This window comes from Oncorhynchus gorbuscha, unplaced genomic scaffold (genome assembly GCF_021184085.1).
Source record: "Oncorhynchus gorbuscha isolate QuinsamMale2020 ecotype Even-year unplaced genomic scaffold, OgorEven_v1.0 Un_scaffold_891, whole genome shotgun sequence".
Classification (NCBI taxonomy): Eukaryota; Metazoa; Chordata; class Actinopteri; order Salmoniformes; family Salmonidae; genus Oncorhynchus; species Oncorhynchus gorbuscha.
This window is the reverse complement of record NW_025745865.1, coordinates 111,348-132,921: the sequence shown is the minus strand read 5'-3', so window position 1 is coordinate 132,921 and position 21,574 is coordinate 111,348. Positions and strand designations below refer to the sequence as shown.

General features: G+C 43.2%; 2 protein-coding genes across 4 annotated transcripts in view; one reads left to right on the top strand and one right to left on the bottom strand.

The window, feature by feature from the left end:
* The window catches only part of LOC124020732 (hydroperoxide isomerase ALOXE3-like), a 38,606-nt gene extending 24,207 nt beyond the window's left edge, over nucleotides 1-14,399 (top strand). For 2 of the 3 annotated variants that reach the window (XM_046335991.1, XM_046335992.1), the window contains exons 10-15: nucleotides 136-222; nucleotides 2,678-2,847; nucleotides 11,208-11,329; nucleotides 11,559-11,659; nucleotides 11,753-11,923; nucleotides 12,065-14,399. In XM_046335991.1, the coding sequence (XP_046191947.1) occupies nucleotides 136-222; nucleotides 2,678-2,847; nucleotides 11,208-11,329; nucleotides 11,559-11,659; nucleotides 11,753-11,923; nucleotides 12,065-12,244 (831 nt within the window). In that variant the 3' untranslated portion in view covers nucleotides 12,245-14,399. The remainder of the gene's footprint in view (nucleotides 1-135; nucleotides 223-2,677; nucleotides 2,848-11,207; nucleotides 11,330-11,558; nucleotides 11,660-11,752; nucleotides 11,924-12,064) is intronic. The other variant, XR_006836135.1, reaches the window with a different exon arrangement.
* Nucleotides 3,244-4,681, bottom strand: LOC124020733 (zinc finger protein 501-like). Its single transcript, XM_046335993.1, has 2 exons — nucleotides 3,915-4,681; nucleotides 3,244-3,830 (listed from the first exon to the last, which is right to left on the bottom strand). The coding sequence occupies exons 1-2, from the start codon at nucleotides 4,627-4,629 to the stop codon at nucleotides 3,262-3,264; spliced, it is 1,284 nt and encodes a 427-aa protein (XP_046191949.1). The 5' UTR covers nucleotides 4,630-4,681; the 3' UTR covers nucleotides 3,244-3,261.
* Nucleotides 14,400-21,574: the final 7,175 nt, after the last annotated feature.

Here is a 21,574-nt window from a genome sequence, read left to right as displayed (position 1 = left end):
AAGAATTTGTAAAAATTATATATAAAATGCATGTATTTTTTTATAATTGAAAATTGCAGTAGGTTGTAGGATACTACAATACATAGCATTTTTAGGTGTGAATTTCATGTACGATTGTTACATCTTTCTCCATAGCTCCTGATCCCTCACTTCCGCTACACTCTGCAGATCAACACTCTAGCGAGACAGGCCCTCATATCAGAGAATGGGCTGTTCACAGAGGTACTGCCTATTCCATTCTTATTGTGTTATGTTCTATAATGCGCCAATACTTATGGAATGTCCCAATGCTAGTGGAAACGGATTGTATCAGTTAGCACAGGGGTCTCCTACAGGTTGATCGCGAGATACCAATAGCTCGCAGACCACATGGTTAGCACGCCAAACAATTAATTAACAAATCTCACAAGTATTAGACACCATCTAATCAATGCAACATTATCTCACCCCTGGTTTGCCACTATTGGCTTAAAAAGCGAAACCTAAAACAATATCTGCCAATTCATTTCCAGCAATATTGCTCCAGTCTGTTTGTGATGCGTGCGTTTGTCTATCACTCTGTCCGTGTATAGCCAGTTGTGATAACCGTATTGTGGGTTAACAGAAATACTTTCCCATGAACCTTCTTAATTAAATGTTAAATGCAAAGTAGGCTACGACCACTTTAGGTATCCCACAAAATATGTACAAATGATTTCAGAAAATATTGAATTTGGCCTTTACTGAAGCCCATAGAAACGCATTGATAAATCATAATGAATAAGATGTTTAACTGTCTGTGCTTTATCTAGGATATTTAAGAAGGCTCCGAAAATATACAGTACCAGTCAAAAACCATCAAGCGCTTATCACGTTTTAGGGAAGACCCAGGTGCAGACAGTGTCGAAGTAACAAATGTTTATTACTAGAACAGAGGCAGGCAAAACTACAGGTTAATGGCGGGCAGAGCTCAGTAATCCAGGGTGGTGTGACAAGGTACAGAACAGCAACTCAACCGCCCCGCGGTGGGGACACCGAGCCTGTAGAGGTTTAAAAACTGTTTGGATGAAACAACACTCGGTAAATCTCAAATAAGGCCTTCTGAAGACTGTATAATCGTATAATCTTAACATTGGGGTACCTCTCACATTTGACGAATCAGTCAGGCCAAATCATAATGAGCTGGTTATCTTTATGAGATGTACGCCTAGCAACACATACCTCAGTAGAGTGATTCTATCATCGGGCTGAACTCTGTCAGGTTTACATTGTTGGGACACATTTATGTGAACCTCTTAGCCATAAACATGTAATTAATAGCCTGTCATTTTTTGGCTTCAACCACGAAGCAGCCCTGGAATCAGTCATTCACATGTTCTGTAATCGATAACCCTGTTTGATGTTTAAAACACTGATCACCGTTAGAAAACACTGAATTAGATGACGCATATAAAACTCCTGACAGGCCTAAAGGAAATAGCACATTTATTCAGGAAAGCATCCTAATATTGACAAAACAAAATACGCTAGACAAGGTTGGATCATTTTGTCAGTGAAATAGATTATGCCACAATTGCTGTGGAAAGGCTTTTATACTCAAATATTGATATAATGACTATCATGTTGAAGTAAACATGCAATGATATGTTGTGTTCCCACCACAGCGTGGAAAAGCATGAAGAGTTTATTAGACTACAGATTAAATCCATTATGATGAATTGCGCATTTTGGTTAAGTGCACGGTGATGACTTTGATGCGAATTTTCAATAAATATCGAGGGTATTATTTGTATGCTGATGACATGATGATCGGTGCACGGCTGCCAATACTTATTTTCAAGTAAAAATGATCTTGCTCTTATCCATATCTCATCATGTATCCTACCCTCCCCACTTTATCAGCAGACTGTTATCTAGACTAGAGAGCATGCGCCAAGACGAGGTTTGCTATTTATCTCAACAGTTTTTGTGACAAAACCATAGAGTTGAAAATGTGATGGAAACGCATTGAACTTCTGCTTTTTTACTCAGTACATGAAAACATGTACTGTTTTATGTGTACTAGGTCATCAAGCCCAGCTTTGATGGAAATCAAGCCAGTTTGACAAACACTCCTATTAGTTCAAATGCACATATTTTTTTAGGTGAATATTTGAACATTCGCTTGAGTAGCAGAAACCTAGCTATAGACAGAGTCGCGTTTTGGCTTGGCAGGAATCAATCATTCAGCATGCGATAAAGATGCTGTTAGATTCCACCAGACCAGACTGGCAAAATATGTCATGCAAAGCCTAATTACACTTGTGTGTTATTTGTTAAAATATGAAATGATGCCCGGCTGTTTATAAGAGATTGGTGTTAATGAATAACAAAAATTTGTGAGAAAGGACCAGACTTTAACACTTAACTAGCTGCTTTGAACGCAGCTCCCTGCCAATTCAACAAGCACCAGAAGCTAACCATTGCCAATCAGCCTCAACTACTGTTGGCAACACTAGCTGCCTTGAACATAACTCCTCAAACAAGCTCCATCTGCTACTAACTGTTATTCAACCTCAACACCTGTTCTCACAGGAATTCGGAATTCCAGGAAAGTGGGCCATGATGTAATGTTTGCCTCTGAGTTTACTTTATCTGCGATTTTATAAATGCTCATCGCGAGTCCCCAGACACACTATCCCTTTAACCCATCTTGAAGAATGCCAGTGTCGGAGGTCCAGGGATGGTGGAGTTCCTGAAGAAAGCGATGGCCTCATTGACCTACAGCTCCCTCTGTATGCCGGAGGACATCACAGCACGTGGTCTGGAGTCAATCCCCAACTTCTTCTACAGGGAAGATGGACTCAGGCTGTGGGACATTGTCCACAGGTAATGTTTCTACAGGCCTATACATTTTCATGGTGCAAAAAAAGTCCAGATCTGCATAAAGAAATTCTGTAAACCTCCATAAGCAGAATGATTTGATTTGTGTATTATACTCATGCAACTGCATTTTGCATTGCTCAGTTTAAACTATATTCTACTAAATATATATGCCATTTAGCAGACGCTTTTATCCAAAGCGACTTACAGTCATGCGTGCATACATTCTACGTATGGGTGGTCCCGGGGATCGAACCCACTACCCTGGCGTTACAAGCGCCATGCTCTACCAACTGAGCTACAGAAGGACACATTCTACATTGTGACATCATTAAAATACTCCTACTACAATGTTAAAACATTCTACATTGTGACATCATTAAAATACTCCTACTACAGTGATATCATGAAACAACTTCTTCATGTATGTATTTTCTGATGTTTGATCAGACATCTTTTATCAGAGTATCTCTTCTCACATTGATCACAGCTATAAGGCTTCTCTCCTGTGTGTGTTCTCTGGTGTGAAGTCAGCTGGTTAGATGTAGGAAAACTCTTCTCACATTGATCACAGCTATAAGGCTTCTCTCCTGTGTGTGTTCTCTGGTGTCGAATCCGATTGCTTGATCGAGTAAAACTCATCCCACATTGATCACAGCTATAAGGCTTCTCTCCTGTGTGTGTTCTCTGGTGTACTGTCAGAACGCTAGATGTAGTAAAACTCCTCCCACATTGATCACAGATATAAGGCTTCTCCCCTGTGTGTGTTCTCTGGTGTACTGTCAGAACGCTAGATGTAGTAAAACTCCTCCCACATTGATCACAGATAAAAGGCTTCTCCCCTGTATGTGTTCTCTGGTGCTGAGTCAGATGGCTCGCTTGAACAAAACTCCTCCCACATTGATCACAGCTATAAGGTTTCTCTCCTGTGTGTTTTCTCTGGTGCTGAGTCAGATGGCTAGCTTGAAAAAAACTCCTCCCACACTGATCACAGCTATAAGGTTTCTCCCCTGTGTGTTTTCTCTTGTGTAATATCAGACCGCTAGATGTACTAAAACTCCTCCTACATTGACCACAGCTATAAGGTTTCTCCCCTGTGTGTTTTCTCTTGTGTAATGTCAGACCGCTAGATGTACTAAAACTCCTCCTACATTGACCACAGCTATAAGGTTTCTCTCCTGTGTGTGTTCTCTGGTGTACTGTCAGACCACTAGATGTACTAACACTCCTCCCACATTGATCACAGCTATAAGGCTTCTCTCCTGTGTGTGTTCTCTGGTGTATTTTAAGTTTTGATGAAGATTTGCAACCTTTCCCACAGTCAGAGCAGCAATGAGATTTCTTCCCTGTGGGTCTCTGCTGGTATTTCTTGATGTGTTTTGATGTGGAGAGATTCTTCTCTGCCCTGTCACCATCATGAGGTTGTTGAGGCCCCCCAGAGGATCCACGATAGTCAGGTCTCTCTCTAGTGTTAATCAGGGCCGGTTCATCGTTAGAACAATCGGACGCCTTAAGATGCGTTTGGGAAACCGGGCCCAGACATCCAGTTTCCTCCTCTTCTTCATTTTTCGATGTGACAGTCACTTCCCCCTCCTCTTTTTCTTTCACTGAAACGTCGCCGTCCTCTTTGACTCTGAACGAGTCTTCCTCTTTAACTGAGACCTCCTTCTCTTCGTCTTTCACGGTAACAGCCTCAACCTCTACTTGTTTTTGTATTGTAACAGCCTCCTCTTCCACGAGAGCTTCTTCCTCCATCCAGCAGGCAGACCACCTCTTCTTCATCATCATCAGGAACGGGGTTAAGTTTGAGACTGGAGCTATGAGGCATGTACTGAAGTCGTTAAGCCTAAACTCTACTGCCCCCCCATTTTTAAAACGTCAATTGGCAACCCTTCCCTAATGGGATTAATTGATGCATGAACAATACAATAATTCACTATGGTTATTGAATTGTAATTCTTCTTCTGGGTTTCTCTGCGTTGCTCATTGCATAAAGAGTAAAAAAATAGAATAAAGGTACAAATCAATACATAGTAAATGACATCCCTAGAGCTGTAAAATAATATACATGCATACCATATACAGATAAATAAATACAGGAAGAAAGAACAGAAGCCACTTGAACCTAGTGTGGCACAAAGAAGATTCATATGGGAGACAAGCCTACAGTATACACAATCTATATGCACACGCCGTAAACCACCTAGAAGCCTAATATTTTTATTATTTAATTATAGATAGCCCTTCTAGTCCAAACTTTTTTTGTAATATTCCGCAAATGGAAATACACAATGGACAATTTCTCCTCATCACTCAGCCACATAATACCAGGGTATATATGGTGTGCTTTCTGGAATAAGAACAAGCGTATATCATGGTAGGAAGGGTAATAGAGGATAAGTTTTATTCTCTAGTTCTTCGAGGTCACAATAGTTAGTGTTTCCTCTTCCATTTCACCACAATACCAACTTAAATATGCAGAGTCAATATCCCTGATCTTACCAGTACACAGTGATCTCTTGCTTTTAGGTAGGTCATTTTTTATTTCACCTTTATTTAACCAGGTAGGCTAGTTGAGAACAAGTTCTCATTTGCAACTGCGACCTGGCCAAGAAAAAGCATAGAAGTGTGAACAGACAACAGAGTTACACATGGAGTAAACAATTAACAAGTCAATAACACAGTAGAAAAAGGGGCAGTCTATATACAATGTGTGCAAAAGGCATGAGGTAGGCGAATAATTACAATTTTGCAGATTAACACTGGAGTGATAAATGATCAGATGGTCATGTACAGGTAGATATTGGTGTGCAAAAGAGCAGAAAAATAAATAAAAACGGTATAAACAGTATGGGAATGAGGTAGGTGAAAATGGGTGGGCTATTTACCAATAGACTATGTACAGCTGCAGCGATCGGTTAGCTGCTCAGATAGCTGATGTTTGAAGTTGGTGAGGGAGATAAAATTCTCCAACTTCAGCGATTTTTGCAGTTCGTTCCAGTCACAGGCAGCAGAGTACTGGAACGAAAGGCGGCCAAATGAGGTGTTGGCTTTAGGGATGATCAGTGAGATACACCTGCTGGAGCGCGTGCTACGGATGGGTGTAGCCATCGTGACCAGTGAACTGAGATAAGGCGGAGCTTTACCTAGCATGGACTTGTAGATGACCTGGAGCCAGTGGGTCTGGCGACGAATATGTAGCGAGGGCCAGCCGACTAGAGCATACAAGTCGCAGTGGTGGGTAGTATAAGGTGCTTTAGTGACAAAACGGATGGCACTGTGATAGACTGCATCCAGTTTGCTGAGTAGTGTTGGAAGCCATTTTTTTAGATGACATCGCTGAAGTCGAGGATCGGTAGGATAGTCAGTTTTACTAGGGTAAGCTTGGCGGCGTGAGTGAAGGAGGCTTTGTTGCGGAATAGAAAGCAGACTCTTGATTTGATTTTCGATTGGAGATGTTTGATATGAGTCTGGAAGGAGAGTTTGCAGTCTAGCCAGACACCTAGGTACTTATAGATGTCCACATATTCAAGGTCGGAACCATCCAGGGTGGTGATGCTAGTCGGGCATGCGGGTGCAGGCAGCAATCGGTTGAAAAGCATGCATTTGGTTTTAGCGTTTAAGAGCAGTTGGAGGCCACGGAAGGAGTGCTGTATGGCATTGAAGCTCATTTGGAGGTTAGATAGCACAGTGTCCAATGACGGGCCGAAAGTATATAGAATGGTGTCGTCTGCGTAAGAGGTGGATCAGGGAATCGCCCGCAGCAAGAGCAACATCATTGATATATACAGAGAAAAGAGTCGGCCCGAGAATTGAACCCTGTGGCACCCCCATAGAGACTGCCAGAGAACCGGACAGCATGCCCTCCGATTTGACACACTGAACTCTGTCTGCAAAGTAATTGGTGAACCAGGCAAGGCAGTCATCTGAAAAACCGAGGCTACTGAGTCTGCCGATAAGAATATGGTGATTGACAGAGTCGAAAGCCTTGTCAAGGTCGATAAAGACGGCTGCACAGTACTGTCTTTTATTGATGGCAGTTATGATATCGTTTAGTACCTTGAGTGTCGCTGAGGTGCACCCGTGACCGGCTCGGAAACCAGATTGCACAGCGGAGAAGGTACGGTGGGATTCGAGATGGTCAGTGACCTGTTTGTTGACTTGGCTTTCGAAGACCTTAGATAGGCAGGGCAGGATGGATATAGGTCTATAACAGTTTGGGTCCTGGGTGTCTCCCCCTTTGAAGAGGGGGATGACTGCGGCAGCTTTCCAATCCTTGGATCTCAGACGATATGAAAGAGGTTGAACAGGCTGGTAATAGGGGTTGCGACAATGGCGGCGGATAGTTTCAGAAATAGAGGGTCCAGATTGTCAAGCCCATCTGATTTGTACGGGTCCAGGTTTTGCAGCTCTTTCAGAACATCTGCTATCTGGATTTGGGTAAAGGAGAACCTGGAGAGGCTTGGGCGAGGAGCTGCGGGGGGGGCGGAGCTGTTGGCCGAGGTTGGAGTAGCCAGGCGGAAGGCATGGCCAGCCGTTGAGAAATGCTTATTGAAGTTTTCGATAATCATGAATTTATCGGTGGAGACCGTGTTACCTAGCCTCAGTGCAGTGGGCAGCTGGGAGGAGGTGCTCTTGTTCTCCATGGACTTCAGTGTCCCAGAACTTTTTGGAGTTGGAGCTACAGGATGCAAACTTCTGCCTGAAGAAGCTGGCCTTAGCTTTCCTGACTGACTGCGTGTATTGGTTCCTGACTTCCCTGAACAGTTGCATATCACGGGGACTATTCGATGCTATTGCAGTCCGCCACAGGATGTTTTTGTGCTGGTCGAGGGCAGTCAGGTCTGGAGTGAACCAAGGGCTGTATCTGTTCTTGGTTCTGCATTTTTTGGAACGGAGCATGCTTATCTAAAATGGTGAGGAAGTTACTCTTAAAGAATGACCAGGCATCCTCAACTGACGGGATGAGGTCAATGGCCTTCCAGGATACCCGGGCCAGGTCGATTAGAAAGGCCTGCTCACAGAAGTGTTTTAGGGAGCGTTTGACAGTGATGAGGGGTGGTCGTTTGACTGCGGCTCTGTGGCGGATACAGGCAATGAGGCAGTGATCGCTGAGATCCTGTTTGAAGACAGCGGAGGTGTATTTGGAGGACCAGTTGGTCAGGATGACGTTTACAGAGTTAGGGTTGTACCTGGTGGGTTCCTTGATGATTTGAGTGAGATTGAGGGCATCTAGCTTAGATTGTAGGACTGCCGGGGTGTTAAGCATATCCCAGTTTAGGTCACCTAACAGAACAAACTCTGAAGCTAGATGGGGGGCGATCAATTCACAAATGGTGTCCAGGGCACAGCTGGGAGCTGAGGGTGGTCGGTGGCAGACGGCAACAGTGAGAGACTTATTTCTGGAGAGTAATTTTCAAAATTAGTAGTTCGAACTGTTTGGGTATGGACCTGGAAAGTATGACATCACTTTGCAGGCTATCTCTGCAGTAGACTGCAACTCCTCCCCTTTGGCAGTTCTATCTTGACGGAAGATGTTATAGTCTGGTATGGAAATCTCTGAATTTTTGGTGGCCTTCCTGAGCCAGGATTCAGACACTGCAAGGACATCGGGGTTAGCAGAGTGTGCTAAAGCAGTGAGTAAAACAAACTTAGGGAGTAGGCTTCTGATATTGACATGCATGAAACCAAGGCTTTTTCGATCACAGAAGTCAACAAATGAGGGTGCCTGGGGACATGCAGGCCCTGGGATTACCTCCACATCACCCGCGGAACAGAGGAGGAGTAGTATGAGGGTTTGGCTAAAGGCTATCAAAACTGGTCGCCTAGAGCGTTGGGGGCAGAGAATAAGAGGAGCAGGTTTCTGGGCATGGTAGAATATATTCAGGGCATAATGCGCAGACAGGGGTATGGTGGGGTGCGGGTACAGTGGAGGTAAGCCCAGGCACTGGGTGATGATGAGAGGTATCTCTGGACGTGCTGGTTGTAATGGGTGAGGTCACCGCATGTGTGGGAGGTGGGACAAAGGAGGTAACAGGGGTATGAAGAGTGGAACTAGGGGCTCCATTGTGAACTAAAATAATGATAACTAACCTGAACAACAGTATACAAGGCATATTGACATTTGAGAGAGACATACAGCGAGGCTTACAGTAATCACAGGTGTTTAATTGGGAAAGCTAGCTAAAACAGTAGGCGAGGCTAATCAGCTAGCACAACAAACAGCAGGTAAAATGGCGTTGACTAGGCAACGGGGCCGACAAAACAAACAAGCAGAATGGAGTACCGTGATTAATGGACAGTCCAACGTGCGTCAGCTATGTAGCCAAGAGATCAGTGTCCAGGGGGCAGCGGTGGATGGGCAGGGAAGCTGGACTGGCGAGTGTTATCCAGGTTAAAAAGACTAATGACTAAATAGCTTGTAGCTAGTTAGCTGGTTAGCGTCTGGAGGTTCTTGAGTGTGTTCTAAAAAATAAAAATATAATAGCGATTCCGTATCACATTGGGTGAAGCAGGTTTCCGGAAGGTATAAACAAATTAAAAATCAAAAAGAGAAAGTAAATGGGTCCAGAGTGTTTGGGACGCGGTGATTCAGACGGTTAGCAGGCCTGTGCTAACAAGCTAACAGTTCGTAGGCCCGGGCTAGACAAGGTAGCAGTTAGCGGACCGGAGCTAGACAAGCTAACAGGCCGAATTAGCAAGCAGGGAGATAGCGAGGGCTAGAGTTAGCCTTTAGGGGACGTCGCGATGGGGAGAGTCTGTTTATTCATCTTCATGCGGTGACGTCGACAGACCGGGCGTGGGCCCGGGTATTGTAGCCCAGGAGTATGCTACAGGTGCTCTGGCCGGGCTAGCTTCAGGCTAAGTGGGTGGAAAGCTAGCCAGGGGTAATCATCCGGGGTTGCAGTTTAACTAGATAGCTAGTTGTGAAGATCCAGCTGAAAAAAATTCCGTTTGCGGTAGGAATCCGGGGATGAAAAATAAATAGGTCCGTTGTGCTCTGGTTAGAGTCGCGTTGTTCGAACTGGCGAGAGCTTTCCGGGCTAAAGTTTAGCTGATGACCGGTTAGCTGAAGACCGCCAGCATAGCTGGTGGTTAGCTGGCTAGCTTCAGTTGAGGGGTTCCGGTTCCGAAGTAAATATAAATACTCTAGGAAAAATAGCTACGTTGGGTGAGGCAGGTTGCAGGAGAGTATTTGGAAGCTTAGGTTTAGCAAAATGTTTTTAAAGAGGTATGCGAAGAAAAATATGTTAAAAAAAACGAAAAAGAAGCGATATATACAGGGACGACAGGGCGACTTACTGCTACGCCATCTTGGATATCACTCGCACACAAATGCACCTTTAATCAAACAAGGTTCTCAATTTGGGTTTATAATTAATCTTCTCCACCCATTTTTTCCATATTGCAGCAGCAGTTGTTTTTTAATCTGTCGCCCTTAATTTGGTTTTCGTATAGATGTTCAGTCAGACTGTTGAAAAAGGTTGTCCATTTCAGTTGCCCAGGCTCCCCCTATGGATAGATCCCACTGATCCCACTAGCTATTCTGGCGGTTGGCATATCCAACAGTCTATTCCAAAGTCTCACCATACACGCCTTCATCTCACCTCACAGGGTTTCCAGCACATGTCCCCAGTTATTGTCATACAGGCCTTCCATCTCACCTCACAGGGTTTCCAGCCCATGTCCCCTGTTATTGTCATACAGACCTTCCATCTCACATCACAGGGTTTCCAGCCCATGTCCCTCTGTTATTGTCATGTCCCCTGTTATTGTCAGGCCTTCCATCTCACCTCACAGGGTTTCCAGCCCATGTCCCCTGTTATTGTCATACATGCCTTCCATCTCACCTCACAGGGTTTCCAGCCCATGTCCCCTGTTATTGTCATACATCTCACTTCCCCATGTCCCCTGTTATTGTCATACAGGCCTTCCATCTCACCTCACAGGGTTTCCAGCCCATGTCCCCTGTTATTGTCATACAGGCCTTCCATCTCACCTCACAGGGTTTCCAGCCCATGTCCCCTGTTATTGTCATACATGCCTTCCATCTCACCTCACAGGGTTTCCAGCCCATGTCCCCTGTTATTGTCATACACTCCTTCCATCTCACCTCACAGGGTTTCCAGCCCATGTCCCCTGTTATTGTCATACAGGCCTTCCATCTCACCTCACAGGGTTTCCAGCCCATGTCCCCTGTTATTGTCATACAGGCCTTCCATCTCACCTCACAGGGTTTCCAGCCCATGTCCCCTGCTATTGTCATACACTCCTTCCATCTCACCTCACAGGGTTTTCTAAAATGCATCTTTGCTCTTTTGCTATGTTGTCATTGTGTTTTGGCTAATGCCTGATATTTTGAATAGGTTTGTTCAGAAAATGATTGGTCACTACTACACCTGTGACTCAGACGTCCAGAAGGACTCTGAACTGCAGAACTGGATCAAGGAGATCTTCTTCCATGGGTTCCTGGCAGAAACCAGCACAGGTTACACTTTTCTCATTTAAATACACAATCTGCATCACAAATGGCAACAGCTCTCTGGTCAAAAGTAGTACACTATATAGGGAAAAGGGTGCAATTTGACAGACTACACTTAAATGATTTCTGATAATAAATGTGTCCATTCACTTATGCTTCTCATTCCCAAACTATATTCTGGATCATTTGTTAATTTGGTGTCTGATCATTGTGGCATACTGTCTCCTCTGTGCAGGAATCCCTCAGTCTTTCAGTTTGATGACAGAGCTGGTCAAGTTTCTCACCATGGTAATCTTCACAGTGTCTGTCCAACATGCTGCAGTCAACAATGGACAGGTGATGAAACCAATTGTGTGATTTTAGTTTGTTTCTGTTGAATTATATTGGAAAAGCAAAGTAGTTTGATCTATTTTGCCATTGTCATTCCAGTTTGATTTTGGGGGCTGGATGCCCAACTTCCCCATCAGTCTGCAACAACCACCTCCCACCACTAAGGGGCAGTGTACTGAGAGCACCATGCTGAAGACCTTCCCTGACATCAATACCACCGTTAATGGCATGGCAGCGGTGTACCTTCTGAGCAGGCAGTCCACTGACTTTGTGAGTATATGAGAAACTGCTTTTAAAAATGTATATATGGCGTTAAAGCATTTCATGACACTCTCAAATAATTTCCTCAGTAGTCATAATTAATATCAGTGGTTCATGAATTTCAAATTTCATCAACTCTTGCGTCCTTAGGTCGCTCTTGGAAATGGCTATCAGGATCACTTCAGCGAGAAGACCCCTCTGGAACTGATTCACAAAACTCAAAATGTGCTGAAGAAATACAACTTTGAAATCCAAGGCAGGAATGTCTCTTTGCCCCTGTCATATACCTACCTGAATCCCAACAATGTGGAGAACAGTGTGGCCCTGTAAAATGAGTCGGTCGTATTTATTAGGCACCAAATGGAGGAAATGCACAGATGCAGGGAGAGACTACCTTGTTTTCTGTTGAAACCTGTTTTAAACCATGTATCTTATGGTGTGCCCTAATCATTATGACCCAGGCACTTTACTCTATTGCGGTTCAGTCCACTTTTTCTTTTTAATAGCCACATGCAGCCAAGATGAGAAGTGAAATGTTTCTACTTCTGTGTTGTTGTGAATGCCACTAGCTGATTCCTTTTATCTAAGTATACCCTTGTATAACTGAATGTACGTCAAGTCCCTTCCTGTTATTGGCAAAAACCTAACCTTTTATGCAAAACGGGAATCTACTGTATTTGCTTCACCTGGACTCAGTATGTGGCCTTCCATTTTCCAGCTAACCACACCAGTAGGTGTGTTGTATGGTTTCCATAGAGACAGGTGAACTTATTTCAGCTACCTGCCTCCCTCTAAAAAGGGAGAGTTGAGAAAAACTACCAAATGGACAACACCTACAGACCTCACTTCCCATAGTGCCTTGCTGCTGAAAGAACTGCATGTGACGTTCCTGATTTATTAGCAGTGTAGCTTGAACCCACTCAATTGTGTGAGAGCCAAAAGGAAACTCCTGTCCATACAGCCAAGATACAATTACAATCTCTAACTCTGCTTTGTAACTCTATTTGCTGGCTGATCAACAGCTTGTTAATGTTCATCCTTGTCTCTTTCAGTGTTCATTGTCCCTGTTGCCCAAGCTGTTTTGTTAAACTGGTTGACCTTTACACACCGGTGCTTTAAACTGTGTAGCACACAAGGATATAAAAGGTGAAGATGGTGAAATGTGTACATCTCCACCAGACATTCAGTAGTCAGTCATTATTCTTCATGTTACACTATGATTCAGCTATTGAAATAACTTGTCTTGTGATTGATTATCCTCCCATGAACAGGGTCATGGCTTTGGATATTGAATAGGGGACCATTTTTCAACAAGCCTTTACTAGGCGATACCTAATTCTCAACTTGGAAGGCACTAGTGTCTTCTACACTTCCATGGTTAAGACAGATGGGTGTCCACCCCACAGACGGTCCACCCTAAAGTGCTGCATGGCATGAGCCTGACTCAGAAATCAAGAGTCTCTTTGAATGACACCCACCTGTCTCGATCAATGACAGAAGATCAGACCTCGAAAAGATGGCGGCAAATACACTGAACAAAAATGTTAATGGAACATGTAAAGTGGTGATCCTATGTTTCATAAGATAATAAATCAATCCACCTGACAGGTTTGGTATATTAAGAAGCAATTTACTCCATGATTATTACACAGGTGCACCTTGTGCTGGGGACAATAAATGACCACTCTAAAATGTGCAGTTTTGTCACACAACACAATGCCACAGATGTCTCAAGTTTTGAGGGAGTGTGCAAACTGACTGCAGGAATGACCACCAGAGCTGTTGCCGGAGAATTTAATGTTATTTTTTTTACCATAAGCTGGCTAGCAAGTACCATTGGCTGGCTAGCAAGTAAGGGATAAGAACGTTGTCAGCCATCATGGTGTAACCGATGTGAAATGGCTAGCTAGTTAGAGGGGTGCGCGCAAATAGTGTTGCAATCGGTAACGTCCATCTGGCCTCACAACCGCAGACCATGTATAACCCCACCAGCCAAGGACCTCCACATCTTGCTTCTTCACATGCTGGATTGTCTGAGACCAGCCACCTGAACAACTGATGAAACTGATGAGTATTTCTGTCTGTAATGAAGCCCTACACCTATTTGAACTCTGAGAATGTAGAGAACAGTGTAGAAATCTAAAACGACTCGGGAGATAAATATATTCAGTTTTACCTATTTTGATGCATTTTCTGGGTAACGCAAAGCCTTACATTGAAAGCAAACTATAAAGGCATACACTATTAAACATGGCACACCTTCAACTTAGACAATGTTTTACAGCTTCGCTAAACTGTCCCAGTTCTATCAGATAAATGGAAATATCACTATGGGTTCAGTCAGAATGTTATCGCTGTATCACAAGTGTTAACTGTGTTAAACCAACACACACCGCTACATGGTGTCTCTCACAGACAAAGAACTTGATGTTATTATTACATTTGTATGTGTTAATATCTGCTAATAAATAGTGTTTTTCTTACAGATTCATTTCTGGTGTCATAACTATGGACTACAGGGACTCCTGGTGAAAATGATCTCTCCTACTAAATGATGTGACACTGAAATGTTGATGAACATTAAACAAGTCAGAATAATATGAGAGAACAATAGGTGTGACTCTTGTTTGCAATTTTTTATCTTCGTGTGATATTTGCCTGCACCTCATCTCATTTAGGTTGAAGCGCTGTCGACCTCCCTCCCTATGAAATACAAATATTTTGCATGCTTTCTGTCTGGTTTTGGTTGTCACTGAAGCCGTTTTTCGATCCCGTACATGACCACATAGACGGCCCGCAAAACAATCTTCTATACAGAAAGAAAATCTGCAATTTCCTCTATATTAATTAAAGAAAACATTTATCTACTTCCTCAGAGTTGGATGAACAGCAACAGCTAACGGTTTCTGTAGACTTACAGTCATTGCACTAATGCTAGTTAGCATTAACTCATGAAACTACCTCTAACTTCCTTCATACTGGACGCAGAAACATAAAAATGGTAGGTAAAATGTTATTATGTGTTACGGCTTATTTCCTCCTATTAGTCTGAAGAGGAGGTGTAGCAGGGATCGGACCAAAACGCAGCCTGGTTATCTTCATACATCTTTAATAAAGATAATGACGAAGAATACAAAAACAATAAACGTAACGTGAAACCCCGAAACAGCCCTATCTAGTGCAAAACAATCACAGAGACAGGAACAATCACCCATGAAACACTCAAAGAATATGGCTGTCTAAATATGGTTCCCAATCAGAGACAACGATAAACACCTGCCTGTCATGTATTGTCATATATTGTCATGTCTTGTCCCTGTGCTTTCTCTTCTATTCGTTTCCCCCTGCTGGTCTTATTAGGTTTCTTTCCCTCTCTCTATCCCTCTCTCTCTCTCTCTATCGTTCCGTTCCTGCTCCCAGCTGTTCCTCATTCTCCTAACGACCTCGTTTACTCTTTCACACCTGTCCCCTATTTTGCCCTCTGATTAAGTCTCTATTTCTCTCTCTGTTTCTGCTTCTGTCCTTGTCGGATCCTTGTTTGCTGTTCGCTGTGTACTTGTTCCGTCCTGTCGTGTTTTGCCTTCATCAGATGCTGCGTGTGAGCAGGTGTCTCTGTCAGCTACGGCCTGCGCCTACCCGAAGAGACCTGCAGTCTGTGGCCGCTAATCCTGTTATTCCCCTCTACAACTAGAGGATTTCTGTTATCCCCGTTTGGACATTTCCTGTTAAGGATTCAGGATTTGTTATTTTCTGTTTGGACTTGAATAAACTCAGTTTCTGTTAAGTCGCTTTTGGGTCCTCACTCACCGGCATAACACTGCCTCTGATTGAGAACCACTCCAGGCAACCATATACTTTTTTAGACAACTATACTACACCACAATCCCATAACCTACAACAACAACAAAAAACTAGACAAAACACACCACATAAATAACCCATGTCACACCTTGGCCTGACCAAAATAATAAAGAAAACACAAAATACTAAGACCAGGGCGTGACATTATGTTGCAGCTAGCGATATTAATCAAATAATAATTTCTCCGCTCCTGTTCCTGAGACAAAATGTAACATTTGGTCTATAATTTTGCTGCGAGAAACAGTTCATTCTGCAGGAGTTAATATTCAAATAGGCTACTGTCAGACCTCAGTTACAACTTTTTTACTGTTCCCATCTGAACATCAAATGTGATACTATGTGAAACAGCCTGCGCAAGACCACGAAAAACCACAGTGAACGGGATAAGATGTTTACATGCTACTGCATCCTGTCAGTATCCAGGCATCTTATTCAGGTTTCCCAAAACCGGGATACAATCTCCTGCTATTGTGCCGTTTAGCAAAGCCCTGCGCTGTGCCATAGCTGACCCTGGCTTTCAACCCCTCATGCTGTGTGTGTGGTTCAAGCTTGCTTAACCTACAATGTGTGATGGCGTGAGTTTTTGCAGAAACATTTGTATTATTTTTTAAATTGGGGGGCTGCAGTAGAACAATATGAATGGAATGATGTTTTTGTTGGTGTTTCTTCATTTGGAGCACCTGCCCCATCAAAGGTCTGTGCACAGCTTTCACCTGGTCAGTCTGTCATGGAGAGAGCTGGTGTCCTTAATGTTTTGTAAAATGTACTTTGGATAGTTCAGGGTTTAGGGATTAAGGAAATGTCTTAGTTCCTTTATGACTCTTGTCTGGATAGTTCAGGGGTTTCCCCTTACCATGGAAAGTGAACAACTTCCTTGACATACTTCTTATTTCCTTTATGACTCATATGATTTAACGTATTGTCTGGATAGTTCAGGGGTTTCCCCTTACTATGAAAAGTGAACAACTTCCTTGACATACCTCTCTGGTTCAGTGGAATAAGGAAGACTAATTATTTAATTTAGTAACATGATTATTTCCAATTTGGGGACTTGTGTGAAAACATATAGATCCTACAATTCACGTGTGTTTATATTCTATGTGAGAGCACACAGAGGGCTCCATTGCAACATTTTCAGTTGGTGGCACAAGCCTATGATTTGATCACGGCAATATTGTCAGGCAACAGAAAAAATGTGTAATCCAATGATCCTATCTAAACTAGTCAAAGTGCTCCATTCTAAGTGTAGGCTGCTTGACTACTAAAATGGTATGATTGAAAAGATGAGTTGTATAAACTAAATCGGATGCCCTCGCAGGAATGCATGATGCAGGTTACTTTGATGTGCAACCGTAGCCAGTGATTGTCACACCCAAAATGCATGACAATAGGACTACAATTCAAAATAGGGTTTCAGAATTGTTCAACATAGTAATTCATTTGTACACGTTGTTTTGGGCACTAATATCACATAAGACAATACAGAAAGCTTGGGACCCTATTTTTTGTCAACGATAACAGTGTTTTGCATGCATTCACAGTTTCATATGTTCAACAATCACTAAGCATGCTCTATCCTGCTTGTCAGAGAGGGTGAAAGTGCACTGTCAATATGCAACAAAGCAGCAAGTAAAAACTCTATGGAGTCCAGACAACAGTCTGATTGGCCAGCGGGCCCGGTGTAGTAAATGGTTTGGCAGCCTTATCTATTCATTCAATCAATTGGAATACTAAAGAAGCAATCCACCCTTGATGAGCGATCAACAGGACAATAGAATCTTGCCGAGTTGAGAGCATGTGAGAAGTCTTAAGGGTGTTTGAAAGGGTTATCAAATGTTCCTATTACACCAGGTAATCCTAAATGCTATTAGATCAAGTAATCAGCTGTTTTTAAGAATGTAACTAATCCCGGGTTACATTTTTTAAATAATCCGGGCAGATTGAAATACGTAAATGTAGTAACTAATTATATAATCCCTGTCATCATGTCATCTGTTACTACCCAACCCTGAACACAGGAATGTTTACATCATACATACCTAGTTTAACTAAATTCAAATCTTTGGAGTGTTTGGAGTGTTTTGGAGTGTTTTTGGAATGTAGATGTGTAGCCAACTACTGGAACGACTCAATACATTTTTCTCAACAAAGGAAATAAATGGGAATTCATGTGTCATGTGAATGAAATATTCTGTTCCGACAACAAAGTTGACAGGACCACTTTGAAAATGAGAGCATGGAGTTATTTGTCTAGTACACTCATTCTGGACCTCGAAGCCAGTTATACACACTTCCACTGCATGTTTTAATTGTTCCCCTTTGGTTACTTGTTTAGACCTGGGACACAAGGTGGGTGCTATTAATTATCACGAAGAACAGAAAATAGTTGAATACACCTGGCCTGGTAGATAAAATGTCTTGCTCTAAAGACTCAAGTTCTGCGTCTCTTGAATGTTCAAAAAATAACAGGGTCTCTTATTAATCACCAGGTAGTTTTGACGTTACTCTGAAAATGTAGTTCACTACAAGTTAAACCCCTTCAAATTAGTGGATTCGGCTATTTCAGTCACACCCTTTGCTGACAGGTGTATAAAATCGAGCAAACAGCCATGTTCCATAGACAAACATTGGCAGTAGAATGACCTTACTGAAGAGCTCAGAGACTTTCAACGTGGCGCTGTTTTCACTATATATTTTACCTCTTGGGGATGTTATTCGAAAACATAATGTAAACTTTCACTGCTATGCGGATGACACACAGCTGTACATTTCAATGAAACATGGTGAAGCCCCAAAATTGCCCTCGCTAGAAGCATGTGTTTCAGACATAAGGAAGTGGATGGCTGCAAACGTTCTACTATTAAACTCGGACAAAACAGAGATGCTTGTTCTAGGTCCCAAGAAACAAAGATATCTTCTGTTGAATCTGACAATTAATCTTAATGGTTGTACAGTCGTCTCAAATAAAACTGTGAAGGACCTCGGCGTTACTCTGGACCCTGATCTCTCTTTTGAAGAACATATCAAGACCATTTCGAGGACAGCTTTTTTCCATCTACGTAACATTGCAAAAATCAGAAACTTTCTGTCCAAAAATGATGCAGAAAAATTAATCCATGCTTTTGTCACTTCTAGGTTAGACTACTGCAATGCTCTATTTTCCGGCTACCCGGATAAAGCACTAAATAAACTTCAGTTAGTGCTAAATACGGCTGCTAGAATCCTGACTAGAACCAAAAAATTTGATCATATTACTCCAGTGCTAGCCTCTCTACACTGGCTTCCTGTCAAAGCAAGGGCTGATTTCAAGGTTTTACTGCTAACCTACAAAGCATTACATGGGCTTGCTCCTACCTACCTCTCTGATTTGGTCCTGCCGTACATACCTACACGTACGCTACGGTCACAAGACGCAGGCCTCCTAATTGTCCCTAGAATTTCTAAGCAAACAGCTGGAGGCAGGGCTTTCTCCTATAGAGCTCCATTTTTATGGAACGGTCTGCCTACCCATGTCAGAGACGCAAACTCGGTCTCAACCTTTAAGTCTTTACTGAAGACTCATCTCTTCAGTGGGTCATATGATTGAGTGTAGTCTGGCCCAGGAGTGGGAAGGTGAACGGAAAGGCTCTGGAGCAACGAACCGCCCTTGCTGTCTCTGCCTGGCCGGTTCCCTCTTTCCACTGGGATTCTCTGCCTCTAACCCTGTTACGGGGGCTGAGTCACTGGCTTGCTGGGGCTCTCTCGTGCCGTCCCTGGGGGGGTGCGTCACCTGGGTGGGTTGATTCACTGTTGTGGTCGGCCTGTCTGGGTCCCCCCCCCCCTTGGGTTGTACCGTGTCGGAGATCTTTGTGGGCTATACTCGGCCTTGTCTCAGGATGGTAAGTTGGTGGTTGAAGATTTCCCTCTAGTGGTGTGGGGGCTGTGCTTTGGCAAAGTGGGTGGGGTTATATCCTTCCTGTTTGGCCCTGTCCGGGGGTGTCCTCGGATGGGGCCACAGTGTCTCCTGACCCCTCCTGTCTCAGCCTCCAGTATTTATGCTGCAGTAGTTTATGTGTCAGGGGGCTAGGGTCAGTTTGTTTATCTGGTGTACTTCTCCTGTCCCATTCGGTGTCCTGTGTGAATCTAAGTGTGCGTTCTCTAATTCTCTCCTTCTCTCTTTCTTTCTCTCTCTCGGAGGACCTGAGCCCTAGGACCATGTCCCAGGACTACCTGACATGAGGACTCCTTGCTGTCCCCAGTCCACCTGGCCATGCTCCTGCTCCAGTTTCAACTGTTCTGCCTTACTATTATTCAACCATGCTGGTCATTTATGAACATTTGAACATCTTGGCCACGTTCTGTTATAATCTCCACCCGGCACAGCCAGAAGAGGACTGGCCACCCCACATATGCTCTCTCTAATTCTCTCTTTCTTTCTCTCTCTCGGAGGACCTGAGCCCTAGGACCGTGCCCCAGGACTACCTGACATGATGGCTCCTTGCTGTTCCCAGTCCACCTGACTGTGCTGCTGCTCCAGTTTCAACTGTTCTGCCTTATTATTATTTGACCATGCTGGTCATTTATGAACATTTGAACATCTTGGTCATGTTCTGTTATAATCTCTACCCGGCACAGCCAGAAGAGGACTGGCCACCCCACATAGCCCGGTTCCTCTCTAGGTTTCTTCCTAGGTTTTGGCCTTTCTAGGGAGTTTTTCCTAGCCACCGTGCTTTTACACCTGCATTGTTTGCTGTTTGGGGTTTTAGGCTGGGTTTCTGTACAGCACTTTGAGATATCAGCTGATGTACGAAGGGCTATAATTAAATAAATTTGATTTGATTTGATTTGATTTGATTTGATTTGATTTATTCAAGTGTCAAGTAATCGGTAGCTTGTTTAACTATATTTCAGAGTAGCTTCCCCAGCACTGCTAGAAAGCAGGTAGTCATAGCAGTATATTTGTAATGAGTGGCCATCATATTCATCACGTTCATTGCATCTTATACGTTTCAAGTTCTTGTTCAAATGTGTATTATCATCATCATCATCAAGTTGCAGAAAGAAATACTCTACTTCTAAAAGAAACAGCTCCGATTTGTGTGTGCCCACACTCATTGCCGTTTTCTTAATTTTTACTATTTTCTACATTGTAGAATACATCAAAACTATGAAAAAAACTATGAAAAAACACATGGAATCATGTAGAAAACAAAAAAGTAGGAGATTGCAAATAGGATACTGATGAAACTGATAAGTGCCACTGACCAGTAGTAACTGTAAGTTGGAGCTGTTTTTTTTATTTTTTAGAAATTGAGTATTTCTTTCTGCACCCAGTAACCAATAACACCCATGGAATCATGTAGTAACCAAAAAAGTGTTATTTTATATTTGAGATTCTTCAAATAGCCACCCTTTGCCTTGATGACAACTTTGCACACTCTTGGAATTCTCTCAACCAGCTTCACCTGGAATGCTTTTCCAACAGTCTTGAAGGAGTTCCCACATATGCTGAGACCTTGTTGGCTGCTTTTCCTTCACTCTGCGGCCCAACTCAACCCAAGCCATCTCAATTTGGTTAAGGTCGGGGGATTGTGGAGGCCAGGTCATCTGATGCAGCACTCCATCACTCTCCTTCTTGGTAAAATAGCCCTTACGCAGCTTGGAGGTGTGTTGGGTGATTGTATTGTTCAAAAACAAATTATATTCCCACTAAGGGCAAACCACACTGGATGGCGTATCACTGCAGAATGCTGTGGTAGCCATGCTGGTTAAGTGTTCATTGAATTCTAAATAAATCACTGACAGTGTCACCAGCAAAGC

Coding starts and splice junctions, on each gene's coding strand:
- LOC124020733 (XM_046335993.1), bottom strand. CDS start 4,629: ATGATGATGAAGAAGAGGTGGTCTGCCTGCTGGATGGAGGAAGAAGCT. Junction 3,831..3,914: donor GGAGAAACCTTATAGCTGTG/GTCAATGTAGGA, acceptor CTTATAGCTGTG/ATCAGTGTGGGAGGAGTTTT.